Consider the following 16,311-nt stretch of genomic DNA (forward strand, 5'->3'; position numbering starts at 1 on the left):
AGGTGACCCCTGATTAATAAAGGGACTAAGCCAAAAAGAAAATGAATCAATGAGGTTAGTCTTAAATGATCAAAATAGTTTTCAGGATTTAATTTTAAATTGATTTAATTTAAACTTTTTTTTTTTTTTTCCCCTTTGGTGCATAGATTTCAAAAACATATTCATGAATCTAGTTTCATAGCTTTCAAATGATACCTTTTTTTGGATAGATGGGTAAATATTTTTAATAAACAAAGGTAATGAAATCTATAGACATGCCCAGATTGCCCGTGATGCATGTCACTGATGAGAAGCTGAAGGATGTTTACTGTATGATGACTGAAATGGCCTTAAACACCCAGCAGGCACAAGACCTCAACATAACGTTAGATTGACATTGTACTTCAACATCAAGGGGACATTCCATTTTTTTTTGAAATGAAAATCGGGTTGACGTCAGAATTTAACGTCAGGTTGATGTCAAAGTCCAACATTCAACCTAAAATCAACCAAATATCAATGTCTAATAAGAATGTTACAGCTTGATGTTGTGTGGATGTTATCAATATGATGTCTATCAAATGCTGGATTTTGGTTGCCATACCTGACGAATAAATGTCAGTATTTGACATCCAAATGACATTGGTTTAAGATGTTGGCCTGATGTTGGATTTTGGTCACTTTCCAACACAACCTCAAATCAAACAAATATCAACATCATTTGATGTCGTTATTGAACATCAAAATAAGATTGTCCTTAGACCTTGGCTGCTCACCTGACATCACAACCTAAATTTAACCCAATATTGATGACTTATGATGTTGTGTGCCTGCTGGGCAATAACTAAATGCACTACAGAATGTTACGTTTACACATCCACAAATTACATGTAAATGCATCAGCCTTTTATAGCGTAATGCTCACTACTCTTGAGTACTTTTGAAAGGTCTACTATTACTTTGAGTAATATTTACAACAGATACTCTTACTCTACTTGCACTACATTTTTAGACAAGTAATGGTACTTTTACTTAAGTACGATTTTTCAATACTCTTTCCATCACTGCCTATAAGTGAAATAAGCTTTACTAAGAAAGAAAAAAAAATCTTTAAACAAATATAATAATCTTACACAATCTGATCTTGCATATAATTTTTATCTTAAAACAAGATCAATATTTTGTTCGGCTAGAAATAATATCATAACTATTGACTAAGGAGTTTTCCAACTGCAGTCCTTTTCTAATTCATGTTACTAATATATGAAGTCAAATATTAGTTTTCACAGCATATGTATTCAAACGGAACGCCCTACAGCACTGAGCCTCAAGGATCCTGTTAAACATGATAAAGTAAACACTGTTTTATCCACAATTAATAATAAATAATCTTTTAAATCAATTAGTTTTGTTGATTTTACAACATTTTTCAGTGTCTCTCTTGGGTGTTGTTTTGTGTTAGTATACTTATAGGTTGTGTTCTGTTCCAGCTGGGCACTGTATCTCTGGCTCTGTTCCGCACTCTCATCGGCTTATACTGTGAGGATGTCATGCTCCAGTTGATTTTCAAGTAAGTTTACTTCTGCAGACCCTTAAAGTTTATTACTCATCTGTTGTACATCATATGTTTTTTTTTTAATATACTATCATAGTCTCACTTTTGGTATTCTATGAACTGCAGTATCATTGAGTCAGTTGTCTTTGTGACGGGCTAATCACATTTCCTTTGGGTGTAGCTTTTCTATACCTTTTTTTTCGACAGTATAATTGGACTCTCTGCACTCCTGACAGGTACCTGATCCCCTGTAACCACATGATGTTGAGTCAGCGTAGAGTCCTGAATGAGAGAGACTGTTACTCCGTGTCGGCCGCCAAGATTCTAGCCCTTACACCCTCTTGCTGCTCTCCCGAGATCTTCCCCCCTCCTCTTAGACAGCTGGACTCAATTCTCTGGTCAAAAGGCACTGATGGCTCCCAAACTGGAACTATGGGTATGAATGTCGTTTACTTATTTTTTAATAAAATTCAGAATAAAATTAAGTTTTGCTTTTGTTACTACTTGTGGAAGACTCTAGCTATGTTTCCACCCAAAGATGCGAATTAGATTTATGTGCAAAACTGGAATTTTACATAAAACATTTGAGAATAAAGCAACGTTTCTAGCCAATGAGTCAAGTCTGATTTATACTTTTGCCTGCTCGCACACATCACGAAAAGGACAAGGCTTTTATACTTGACGCGCTCACTGTTGTGATATTCTTTAAAGTGACATGGGCTGTCAAAAGAAACCCACCGTAATATCAGACGGATAAACTGAGAAGTAGGAATTTACTGAAACTACATCATATTATAATCGTTCAAGATTTTTAAACAAATAATTTTTGTTACTTTTATAAATAATTTTATTGACTGTAAAGATTTTTTTTATAACTATTCAAGGTTCATCACTTGCTTTTATTCATATCTCGGATAGTTCTACCTATTAAAGTTAATAAAATATCAATGACAATGGAATATTCAATCAGAATATTGCTCTACAATTATATTTTTTATTAAGGAAAGAATAAACCATTATCACTAGTAAAGCCTAGAAAAATATGCCATCAGTATATTGTAAACCAATAAGTTCAAATATTATTTTCCAGTTATCAAAGAAATAATTTTGTTACTTCATCAAACACCATCAGTTTTGTTTACTTTGAAATTGTTTTAAATTTAAAACTAATATACAGGTGAAGTCAGAATTATTAGCCCCCCCCCCCACCCCCCTTTGAATTTTTTGTTCCTTTTTAAATATTTTCCAAATGATGTTTAACAGAGCAAGACAATTTTCACTGTATGTCTGATAATATTTTTTCTTCTAGAGAAATAATTTCTTATTTGTTTAATTTCAGCTAGAGTAAAAACAGATAAAATTTTTTTTTAATAATTATAGGGTAAATTTTTTGCCCCGTTAAGCAAATTTTTTTTTTTTTGTTGTCTACAGAACAAACCATCGTTATACAAACACTTGCCTAATTACTCTATCCTGCCTAGTTAACCTAATTAACCCAGTTAAGCCTTTAAAGGGCCATGAAACCCCCTCGTTTCAGCAGTGTGTTTGCACACCTCTACTTTGGAAAAAGCCAGAAAAGTGGGCGTGTCCAGCTCTGTTTAGGGGGGAGTGTCGGAGGAATAAAAGAGGCATGGTGTGGGAGTTTCTATTTGGGCGCGCGACTGTGTTTACATGGGCATCTGTAGTCGAATTATTTGCCAAATTATTAAATGGTGGACTTTAACTGTCTTTCATTCAGAGAATTCATTCATGCCCCTCGCGACAAACGAAATATTTGATTCAAGGAGCTGCTGTAAGCGTGTATTTTTTATGCAATGTTTGATACCGCACGGCGAATGAGAGAGAAAAAAACTCAGCATTTCCCGGAAACTTAGATGCACACGCAGGTAGCGTCAGAAAGCCGCGTGTTATTCCGGTCACAAAATGCGGTAAAAATCCTACACGAGGTTAAAGTTTAGTTGTAGTGCTAACATGTTTACAATCTGTGCAATAGTTTGTTCGATACGAACAAACTGAATAAACAAAGAGCACTGGTTCCTCACTTACCAAATCTGTAGAGACAGGACAATCACCAGCAACTAGAGCCGCGTCTTTATTAAGAGGAGAGTAAAAGCGAATCTGGATCTCAGCGTTTGCAGATGAGAACAGCTCTCAGGTAAACAATAATCCTCCTTAGACACGTAAGTTATTGTTGTCGCACGTCGCGTACACTGTAATCCACACGTGAGTCTAAGCTCTCACAGAGAGAAAATGAAAATGAAACTTAACTGCAGCAAACTATAAAAGCAACACTTCATGCTTGTTTTGCCAATACAACGTGGCGTCTTTGTCATCTAAACACTGTGACAGTAATGAATATTAATGAAGTTGCACAATAGAGCGCGCTGATTGGTTTGAACCAAGCCTTACTCATGCATTAATGCATCACACTGTAAGACGTAATAAGACACACTCTGGTACAGACGTCCAGTCTGCACGCTGGAATACAACGCTATTATGTCATGACCGTGACGCAGCTTCAAAAATTCGTTTCAAACCGGAAGTACGAATTTGCTTGAAATACCGCAAAAAACAACCAATTTACACTTTTTAGTGAAATATAGGTGTCCTAATAGTGTTTTTAGCAGTGTGGGACACATATACGACTGTCAACAGCTCAAAAAATGTGTTTTGGTGTTTCGTGACCCTTTAAATGTCACTTTAAGGTATTTAGAAATGTATTGAAAAATATCTAGGTTAAATATTACGTACTGTCATTATGGCAAAGATAAAATAAATCCGTTATTAGAGATTAGTTATGAAAACTATTATGATTAGAAATGTGTTGAAAAAAATCTTCTCTTTGTTAAATGTGGAAAAAATAAATGGGGGCTAATAATTCAGGGGGGCTAATAATTTTGACTTCAACTGTATACATCAGTGTAAATGAATGGTGGAAAAATATACTGCAATATTAAAACCACCTGGGTCTCCACTTTTGCCATGGCCTCTCTTTTTGGCTTTAACCAACTATCCTTCAGGTTTTTCTAAACTTTTTGATAATAAAAATCCTTTCCCATGGCTGCTGCAATTTCTAGCCTAGAATTATTGTCCTTCTGGTTCTCCCTATGATCACACATGGACGGATCATAAAGATGTCTGTACAGGCGTACCTGTTTCAGAAAAACTCTCTTTAAAGTGATTCATATTCAACTCAAATCAAATATGTCACCGTGCAAAATGTTTGCTTGAGTCTTAAAGAATTTTGTGTGCTTGGCCAGCCGAAATCATGTCGCGCACATTCAAAGTGAACCTCTGCCAGTACATTGATGAGGTCACATTCGCCGCGCGCACTCAAGCGAAGTAGCTGGCACCAAATATAAAAAAGGAATTTGCTTCATTAGGAAAAGCTACCGTGGCCTTTTTTTATATATTAAATTAAGGACAAAGATGAAACTCAACGACTGTGCAGTTGCTTTTTGAGGCCTAAGATTGCTTATTGGGATCGCAGCAACTCAAGACAGAAGGTAATAATACCATACCACTTTGACACACTTTGGCTTAGGGATTTTAGGATGACCAAAACAACATTTCAAATCTTTTGCAATGTGGTTGGTCCACTTGCCAGTCTACTATCCCATTGCACCCATTTTTGTTATCACATGATCCGTTAAAGCAATATCACTCCATAGTTTCCATTGTTCCATAGTTTGTGCTCATTTTTTCTTATAGGATAAAATGTTTATCTGATTCAGTTGTACCAACAAGTTGCGTATTTTCCAAATTTCTACACATCTTGGTGTTTCCATTAAGTATTTTTATGCGATATTCCAAAATGCACATAAAATAGGTGGATTGAAACATAGCTAGTGGCGTTTCTTGTCATTTGACGTTGTAGTGTTCATAATGTGTAATTGAATTAATTTAATACATTTAAAATTTTAAAATGTTGACCTACATCAAAATTATGTTCAGTCTTGCTCCCAGAAACCAGCTGTCCTGCAAACTTTAGGTCAAACCTCAAAATTCTGTCATCATTTATTCACCCTCCAATTGTTACAAACTGGTTTTAGTTTCCATACTATATTTTCCATAGTATTTTTCTTCCGTAGTATGGCTACTGGTTTACAAAAATTTTCACAATATCTTGTTTTGAAAGAAATTCAAAAAATGTTGGAACCAAGTGTGAGTAATTGGTGAGAAAATGTCCATCCCCATGAACTATCCATTTAGGGTCAATTTGAAGATCTTAAGAATGATTAGAATCTTACAGACCTGAGTGTTGGGACAAGCTGAAGGTAAACTTTCCCAGACACTGGGCCTCAAAGAGCAAGAAATGGAGACCTCTGACCTAGATTATGCAAAGCTTTTGAAGAAGTAATAGTTTGGTAATGATGTTTTTCAAAGGATTTTAGGGTTTTAATGTCAAAAGTAAGTGTTTTTGTGCTGCACTGTTTGAAACAAATTCGGCTTACTGGAGTCCAGTTGGTTTGTGAGCTGTTTGAAGACTGAAATGCCGTTCATTTCTCAATGACTTCCATGTTCTTAATTAATCTGCAACACACTTAAGTTGTGCCTGCACAAAGTCCATTTCCTCTTTCTAGACTAAATCTGCTTATGTCTGTGCCTGTTATTAAAATGTTTACAAATGCAAACAAATTCCTGAGCTCTGATTGTGTTAGGACTGCTTGACAACTGTTTTAAATTTTCCCTTAGAAACAAAGGAGACCCTCTTAGCAGAGGATGACTGTGTAATTGGCTCAGAGATCTACCTGGATGTCAGTTACCTACACTATTTGTACGATGCTCGAAACAGCATTAGTCACTGTATGCGAGCATGCAGTGTGTGGTCTGCCCCTTACAATGGTGAGAACCCTCCTCCAGAGGAATACCAGCGCAGCACATTGGAGGAAGCAAATAGAACTAGGTCATCAGTTGCCACCAGGAAAAAAACTAATTCAGTGCATAACTCTGGTCCACCCCTCAAAGACCTCTCTGCTACTCCTGGATTGCTGGATCTGGAGTGGGATGATAGTTATGATGCTTGTCCTGCACAAGTGCATACAGAAGAAGATCAGGAGACTCGCCACATCCCGGACGAGCCCCCAGAGCACATTCAAGAACTGAGGAGAACTGCTATTATGTTTGTGAAGGGCTCTTACATTGAAGAGTCTGAGTTTCAGAACGATGTTATGGTCTATAACCTTGTAGCTCAGAAGGACGCCAATGATTCTGGCAATAATTATCGTGATCCATCCAAACCTACTGAACCAGAAAAACAGGAGGTCTTAGATGGACGAACAACTGATCAAAAGGCTAAAAATTCAGAATCCTCAATAAACAATGGGTTGAACTCCCCAGTTAATGAAATGGACAGTAAAAAGAGGGGGTTACAATCAGACCACAAGCTACAAGGCCCAGAAGGGGAGGATCTTATGGCCCAGTATGAGGAACTGATTAGAACTCTAGGTGCACAGCCTAATAGTCCAACAAAAGCGGACAGTGAGCTCAAGAGTCGTGTTGACCTCATAGATGACGAGGAGGATGAAATGGACTTTAATTCATTCTCGCCAGAGACACCAGAAGCAGAAAAGTTGCCTTCTCCTTTTGGAACCAAACCTCGCAGTGGGAGCAAGGGTCATGCTGTGCCTTTTACAGGTCAGAAAACATGTTTTACTTAATCCACAGAATGATTTTACCTTTTTGTTCTTTTTCTGTCTGACATTTCTCCAGTGGACCCTTTTCACTATCGATGCACCAATATGGATTTTTTGGCCGATATCAATAACCGATAACACTTAGGATTTGGAGGCCGATAACCGATATACTATAGCCAGTAAATATAAGTATTTTAAAATGTTATATTTTTATACAGTGAACAACTGATTTTATTTTAAAAACTTCATAAAAGTTTGAACTGATCTTGTGTTCAGACAGTTCAGAGCCACCGTACAAGTGAAAAACTAAATACACATTGTATGATTTACTTCAGAAAATGCAGCATAAATTCATCTTATATGGCATTTTAGATTCTTTTGAACACACAGAGGCTCTGCTTGTAAATCAGACAATACTTCCAAGTGCGTTATTGCAGTCAATTGCGGGAAAAATTATCGATTCAATTTATTTATCGTTTATGATAAACCGATATGAGTCTTGCGCGTACATGAATCAAATTTGTTCCCGCAGTCACATTTTGATACAACACCTGAGCATTGAGCACAGATGACTTTATGACAAACACAGTGAATAAAGACAGAACGTGGTGGAGGGTTGAGAACCCCTATGCTTGATTCAGTGACTGGCGCACCTTTCCCCTGCTGCTGTGAAGGCTCTGGCGGCTAACTAGTCACTATATGTGTGTGCGTGTGGTAATAGCCATCATGTGCGCTCGTTATAATCATAATAAATACGCCAATCAACTTGAATACAATCTTACATCAACAACACATGGCAAGCAATGTGTTGATAAGAACAAACAATCATATTAGATTACAGACAACCCAAAGAGTTGTTTAGCATGTGTGATTCGGTGCTATTGTGTTTACACATGTATTTTTTTTTCTGAGGCGATTTAAAGCAAAATACACAATGACACTCTATCAAACAGGTCTACAATGATAAGGAATATGGGTACTTACTGAGATGTTAACGCACAGCAATACCACACAAAGAAATGACGGACTTTGAAGGAATAATAAATGTGAGGAATGCGCCTTTATAGTGCACGGGAAAGGTCTGAACAAGTTTGACCCATGCATGCACGAGGCTGGCAGTTCTGTACTATTCTGTAATCTATCGGCTTAAAGATATCAGCCTAATTTTGATGTCAGATCATAACGATAACAATTAAAATAGCATTTATCGGCTGATAATGATGTGGCTGTCGATATATCATGCATCCCTACTTTTCACAAGACTGTCATGATGCTTTTAGAGTTCATCAGCATCTTAAATCTTTTGAAAGTTTTTAATATTTAGATTTTTAAACAACGTATAAACATTTATATGTATTTATGTATGGATTATAACATCTTTTCGTCAAATTACACAAAATGAATAACTGATTGTGGCAGGTGTTAAAGTGTGTATGGAGAGTACAGTAAATTTGATGTTTTCTCTTCTGGCTATCGTCATCTGTCACACACAATTTTTTCCTTTTTTTGAAGGTATTGATAACAACATTGTGGAGTTTGTCTTCTATTATTTGAGCAAATAGGATTGTAAAAAAATATTTGTTGTATTCTCCCATTCACTGCACTCTTAAATTTACCCAACCGTAGCGACTTCAGCTATAGAGAAACCTGGAAATATAAAAAGGGTCCGTTTCCCCATCTGGTACACTATTTGAGAAGATAACCATTTGCAGTGGTGTCATTAACTATAGGGGACATTATCAAATGCATTATTTACAGTAAATCTCACAATGCACCTCAATAACAACTGTGTACACTCAAAAGTTCAGTGGAATATGAGTTTATGCTGCTATTAATCATTTATATTATTTTTGCTTAAGTATCATAGTGGTTGATGTTTTTAGAGTTTCATTCCTCTTGTCTCTCTTAGGGCCTTTTGTGAGTGTACTGTTGTCTCGACTAGAAAACATGCCCAGTAACACTCTCCATGTGAACTTGCTTCTGACCGGCATCCTGGCTCAGTTAGCCGCTTACCCTCAACCCCTGCTGCGATCTTTCCTTCTTAACACAAACTTGGTGTTCCAGCCTAGTGTCCGCTCACTATACCAGGTATTAAACACTAACTAATCTACATATATGAATCTCCATTCATGAGTTTTAAAAGAAATTAATCCATCAGAGTGTGGCTCAAATCTATTTTCCCAAATCACATTCTTAAAGGGATAGTTCACCCAAAATTGAAACTTTTTTGTTAATTTACTCACCCTCACGTCATACAAGATGTAGGTGACTTTTCATTTCCTCAAGTAGGACAATAAAGATGATTTTTAGCTGAATTTGTAGTTTAGAAATCTTGGTAACACTTTATTTTGGTGGTCCATTTGAGTATCAGTAGACTGTCTGCTTCTATCTGTTGATACTGCTCCTTCAACACATTTAACTGGCTAAAAGAAACTTTGCAAGTAACCCTAACCCCAACCCCAACCCTTAATCCAACCTAACAGTCTACTTTTAACCTAATGAGAATTAGTTGTAATGTAGCTTAAATTCAACAAACGGACCATCAAAATAAAGTGTGACCGAAATCTTTATTGATTTCTATAATGGCAGTCATTGTTGGTTACCATTTCCTTTAGATTAACAATAAATATACACAAACAAGTCCAAATCAACAGTCAAAGCTCCTAGCAACACACTGATGTCTTTTGATGTGGAACATTCAGTCTGTGTTGGATCCACATCCTTGGCAAAAAGTTCTCAGGATGCAAACAAGCTAATAATATTGTAAATAATGTTCATTGAGTATTCAATTTTTATTTTGCTTCATAAGATCTCAGCTTATCATCAGGAAGCATGAAGATTGAATTAAATTTGTTCAGAAGTGTTTATTTTGAATCTCAAAAACGGGTGACCATTGAATATTTTATATTATAATTGTGATTTTATTTAAATCACCAAGGATAACACATTCAGCTAAAAAGCTTCTTTAATGTTCTAAAAAAATTTACATACATCGTCAATGGCATGAGGGGGGAGTATATTACTTGTAAATTTAACTTTTTGGGATGAACTATCCCTTTTATTTTAGTTATAGTAGAAAAAATGACTCTATTTAATTCAAATGTCAAAATTTTAGCATTTTATTTAAAGATATCTGCTCTCACTTAATTGATAAGCAATGTTGGTTTTTGCTAATCCTCAGATTCAATACAATAGCTATCATTTTTTTAAATTTCAGATATGTTTGTGCTTTTCAGGTCAGTATGTAGGTCAGTTTAGAAAAATTACCTGTTAATATGGGGCACCTTTAAGAGCTTGCGAACATTGCTTTTGGATTTGAGGAAAAAAAATAGTATTTGGGCCACTCTGAGATGTGGTGTGAAAGGAACCTTTGTGTCTGCAACTATAAAACATTACACATCCTGTAATATCAAACCAACTAAAACATCATCAGTGGCATTATATAAAGAAGTGCTAAAAGTATGCACTCAATACTTGCAGTATTATTGAGATTTTTCCTTTGGCAGGGTAATAGTAGAAAACGTGTCTCTTAAATAAACATGCGGCCCTCAAAATGTCATAAAACAGAGCAATATCATCATCTTCCAGTTAGTTCGTGTCTCTACAGATATCTATTTCAATAAATTAACCAAATTAACCCAGTTTCATATCATTACATGAGATAAAAGCAGATACATTTAAATGCATAGCACAATAGTAAAAAAAAAAAGCCTTCTGACTCCATTTACAATTCTGTCAATCTACGTTCATCTGCATAACTTTGTGTCTGTTGATAAACAAATAAAGCAACAGATCTAACAAATGCCTCATAAAGATGTGCTTTTAAACAAATCTTTCACCTTTTTAAAATTTCTCCCAAAATAAAGAGATAAATCCTAAGGTGTCATGGTTTAAAGTGATGCAGTGAATTTATAGCAGCCAAGTCATGTGTATAGTCTTAGAGTCATTTATAACAGTTCAGAATGTGGCTTAACCAATCAGAATCAAGTATTGGAGCTATCCCTTTTATATATGAAAATTTAGTTTGTATATTTTTTTCTTTATTTTTTAAGGTGATTGTATACATTGATTTATATAGACGGGAAATTCATTGCAAACAAACACAAACGATAAATAAATAAATAAAGCTATGGAAGTTGACAGTATGCCCAAGATGGTGAGAACAGACTTTTTTTCAGATTTTTTTTTTTTTTTAGATTATACTGTCACTTGTGATTGAAATTCAGTGAATAAAGCATTACGAATTTGAAGAAGTGAACACTTATATTACATACACTCCCAGTCTAAATATTTAAAACAGTAAGATTTTTTTTAGATTTTATAAAGTAGTCTCTACTGCTTAACAAGCCTGCAGAGTACAGTAAAAATCTGCATATTTTGAATTATTTCTTTCACTATTTAAAAAAGTAAAACAAACCAAAAAAGTTTTCTTACATATCTAATAACTTTTCAAATGTAATTTATTGCTGTGATTTTAAAGCTGAAGTTCTAGCATCTTTACTTCAATCACATGATCCCTCAAAGCATTCTAATAAGCTGATTTGGTGTTCAAGGAAAGGTTAATATTGTTATCAATATTTATCTGTAAGAGATAAATTATGACTTGATGTATTTTAATAATGCTACTTTTTATAACCAAAACGAGACCTATTTATTGACAAGTGTTCATTTGGGTGTCAGACCAATGTTAAAACAAAACACATTACAAAAACAGAGCATTTAAAAACATCTATAGCTGCATCATCCTGCATTCGAACCTATTATATTTGCACGCTAGTCAAGAACTCACAACTCTTCTCTCAACTAAATCACTTAAAACCTCAACTCTACAATGTGGGGTTTAATACCTCAATTTGCTTAACTGTTTCTTTTGTATTGCTTTCTTGTTCCAGAGCAATACATAAAAATGACCACTACAGTATAACTGCAGAGATGGGTTTTAAAACGCTTCTAAGCTTCGACACATTTGCTTTGACTGTTTCAGTGTTTCATGAAGCCTTGCTTTGCCAATCACAATTAATCAATATACAGAGAATGACCAGGCAAAAGTCGATCAAAGGAGCAAACGGGTACATACAGGTAATCCAAAAAAACATTGTTAAAAACAGGCGAATGTTTAGGACAGGCAGCAAAAACAATGCAAACTATAAAACAAGGCAAAGGGTCAAAAACACAGCTAGACATGTCAACACAAGAAAATGCTTTGTGGTGTTACAAAAACAGACACAAGACCCGTTAATTATGTGTGTGCGCTGTTTATAGTTTATAACAATAAGGTATACTTCTTTATATCCTGGCAGTGTTGCCAGGTAGTATTATGCAAAAAAAAACAACAAACTAAAGCAAGCCCCCCCAATCGCTTACTTCATATTCCCACTAGTTAAAGCCCAAATTACTTTATTAACGCTGTCATAGTATTCATTTACAGTTATTCTGAATAACTTCAGCTGTGTATGTTTGAAGTCAAGGGGAATCTGGGACAGGTGTATGAGTGAAGTGCATGGTGGGATTTGTAGTGCAGTTGAATGTGAGTGTTCTCATTTATTTACATTTATTTAGCAATGATGCTCTAAATTAAACAAAAGTGAAAATATTTTGATTTAAGATAAATTCTCTTCTCTGCACCTTTTTTATTAATCAAAGAAAGAAAATATGAAAAAAAATTTACTCTGATGTTGTCAACGTTATAGTCTGATTAAAAAAAACTTTTTTTTGCAGCAAATCAGCAACTAAGCATAATTTCTGAAGGATCATGTGATTGGAGTAATGATGCTAAAAAGTCAGCTTTAAAATCAAAGGAATAAATGACATTTTAAAAGATGTTTAATGTCAAAACAGTTTATTTAAATGGTAAAAACAAACAATTACTTGTATTTATCTCTTCCTCTTTAAAAAAAATATACATCTTACTGTTCTAAAACTTTTGAAAGGTAGTGTAGCCTATACTAATATAATAATATGTAATATTTCAAGCTTGAATTACATACTGTTTTGAAATTAAGAACCAGTTTTACAGAACTTGAGCTTTACATGATTGAATTCACATGATTGGAGTCACTGCATTCTAATAACGGACAAAATTAATAAATCACATGAAGTGGTTTGAGTGATCCAAACATAGACTTTTTTACCTATTGTATCTCTATATAGCACTGTCACTGTGTGATGATCACCCACATGGCTTTAAATATTGTCATTGTTGCATCGAGAGGAACATGGAATCTGTTTATTTATTCATTTCCCTTGCCTTTCCATTTTGATTTTATAGGTTCTGGCCTCAGTGAAGAACCAGATAGATGTATGGTCATCAAAAAATAAAGACTCCTCTGAGCTCCTCACAGCCGCTCAGCACTGCCTACTGGCCAGAGAGAGTTCACTAAGAGGTCAGAGTATGTTTATATTCCTTCAGCCATGTTTCATAAAGACATAGTGTATTCACATGTAATAAACACTTGACCTTTTTAATGCACGGCTTAATCAATTGTTAACTTTGAGGTTTTAAATGTGTTTATTTCATATGCATACCTGTAGTGGCTGTCTGCTACATTCTTGCTTTCTGAAGAAGTCTGTTGTACTTAATTGGTGTGGTTAGCTTGTTCCTGGTGTATGTCTTGTACAAATCGCAGCGTATGTCTCATACACAGTGTACATCTTGAAAATAATCAAGAAACAAAATCCTATAGGGAAGTTGACAAGGTTTAGCCAGGTTTATTGTTGCACTTTTAGTTTAGCAGTTTGATATTTAATATGAATTTTCCGCAATTTTCAGAAGACCAGGGCCTAATGTTCAAAGACTTGCATTGAATTAATACTAAAACATTGAGCACGGGCATGTGCGTACGCAGTAAAAAAATCTGATGTATGAAACACTGCGTATGTGGAATCCCATGCATATTCTCTTTGTACATCCGAATTAACGTGAAATTAAGCCCAACATGCAGCAGCGCAAAACCCCACCCTGCCTCCTCCCCTGTATAAATATGGTAATGACTCCACTTTGGCAAAACCAAACGAAAAAGCAATGACAAAAGCAAGCAAGAAAAAAAACAGGGGATGCTGAACTAACACCCTTTAAGGAGAGAGTTACCTCAATTGTGGGTGACACTTTACTGTCGGAAGTAGTATCCGTGTCTGTGGGAGACACAGATGTATTTTTGTGGGTTGTTGAGGGGGGTTAACAGCCACGTCTTTAATGGATAACTGCTGTCTCCTGATATGCAGTTAAATAATTATGCTCAATAAAATAAAATAACCCATCGCGCACCGCACATCATCGTGGCCCAGAAAATCACAGTGATCCCAAAAAAATGCGTTCCCTTCAGATTCGACCATTGACAATGTCCTCTAATAAGGCCAACACTGCCATTGCCATAGACAAAGGGTTGTATACATTTGCAAATGCTTTTATGTTACAAATCACATAATTAGTAAAAAATATATATTGTGTCAATTAACAAATTTTGTCAATTATAAATTAATAGCAATGTTTTTCACATGAGTTGGTGCGATATGTTGTACATGATACGTTATCATAATTGCCTCTAGGAGTCGCCAATGGAAAAAACAAACACACACAAGAAATACCAGTATGCCAGACATGAAGTTGGCACAGACCTACGCACATTCTCACGTTAGTTTCATCGTTAGTAAATCCAAACGCGAGCGTGAATCCTGCCGTACGCAGTGTTGATACATGAGGCCTCAGTTGTTTGGCCTTTGGGCTTTCTGACAAACCGACAAATTTAAACCAGTGATCTCAAAAAAAAGAAGAAAAAAATAAACTTAAATGTATTTAATTATATTTAAAAACAGGGTCTATTGGGGGAAAAAAGATTTTTAATATTTAATAATAAGTACGCAAATATGCATGCATGAAAGTACAAAAGAATAAAGACAACAAACGATATAAAGTTTTTCTACAAACATATTTTTAAAGTTGAAAATATAAATCACATAGTATACAAATTATCAAAATTGATAACAATAAGGTATACTTCTTTACATGGGCAGAGTTGCCAAGTAGTATTATGCAAAAAAAAAAAAAAAACTAACTAAAGCAAGCCCCTCCACCCCCTAAAAAACGTACCGAACAAGATACAGAATCGCTTACTTTAAACTTAATATTCCCACCCAAATAGTTAAAGCCCAAATTACTTTATTAACACTGTCTTAGTATTACAGTTTTTTCCAATTGTTTACACACATTTTCTGTAAGCAGGTCTCATGTTGTCAGAACTCTACACACAAATCACACACACATTGGGCAAAACTCTTCAATCCTTCTGCAAAATGAAACTCTACGTTCAAAACGATGTGATTTCTTGTCAAAATGGTCTTTTGTTTTCAAATGAAACACACAAGCCATCACATCAATAGACAATTATAAGAACAGTTGAACACTGATGTGCTGAATGTAAAACACTCTGACCATTCATCATAATGACTTACTGTCAGTCTTTTTTGTTCAGTGTTACGCTTACTACAGACAGACAGTACATAGGCCTACAGAAGTGCACTGTAAAATATTTTAAAATATTGTTTTATACAAAACACACAAATACCAAATACATTTTACTGTATTTCCCCCACAAAAACTGTGTACACAGTGTTCGTCCCAGCCAACACAAAGTTGTAGATAACGTTGTCTACATGTACCATCAACAGAAGTATTTACAGAATACAGTTACAGTAAAAAAATAAAAATAAAAAAACAGCTATACTGCATCCTCTTTTCTGTTTTGGTCTGGCCAAGCAGTGGGGGAAATGTCACCTTGCATGGCGAATCCAGCCATGAAAAGCATCAACTGCTATTGCTTGGAAAAGGGGTATACGTGTGTGTGTGGATTTCGGTCATACACTTTCCATCTCCAGACAGAAAAACAATTACTCAATAGGTTTGAGGAATGGAGAATATGGAGGGAGATAAACCACTAAAAATTGAGGGTGGGCAGTGAACCAGTTATGATCCAGATGAGTTCTGATTTCTAAATTGAAATTCTGTGAGACAAGTGTTTACTCATGTGATGAGTTAGTATGTGTAAAGTAAGGCAACTGACTTTACAATTGTGAATGACAGTGTGTTCCTTGTGAAAACAAAAGATTTTCTGCATGAAAATTGTGTAAAATGCAGAGAATTGTGTG

At 35.2% G+C, this 16,311-nt stretch overlaps 1 protein-coding gene across 6 annotated transcripts in view; it reads left to right on the plus strand.

Annotated features, from left to right (window-relative positions):
- Nucleotides 1–16,311, plus strand: part of fhip1aa (FHF complex subunit HOOK interacting protein 1Aa) — a 43,548-nt gene that overhangs the window by 25,128 nt on the left and 2,109 nt on the right. For all 6 annotated transcript variants that reach the window (XM_073951450.1, XM_073951439.1, XM_021473904.3 and 3 more), the window contains 5 exons: nucleotides 1,470–1,549; nucleotides 1,771–1,970; nucleotides 6,230–7,171; nucleotides 9,080–9,258; nucleotides 13,439–13,553. In XM_073951450.1, coding sequence (XP_073807551.1) covers nucleotides 1,470–1,549; nucleotides 1,771–1,970; nucleotides 6,230–7,171; nucleotides 9,080–9,258; nucleotides 13,439–13,553 — 1,516 coding nt within the window. The remainder of the gene's footprint in view (nucleotides 1–1,469; nucleotides 1,550–1,770; nucleotides 1,971–6,229; nucleotides 7,172–9,079; nucleotides 9,259–13,438; nucleotides 13,554–16,311) is intronic.

This window comes from Danio rerio, chromosome 1 (assembly GCF_049306965.1).
Source record: "Danio rerio strain Tuebingen ecotype United States chromosome 1, GRCz12tu, whole genome shotgun sequence".
NCBI classification, from domain to species: domain Eukaryota; kingdom Metazoa; phylum Chordata; class Actinopteri; order Cypriniformes; family Danionidae; genus Danio; species Danio rerio.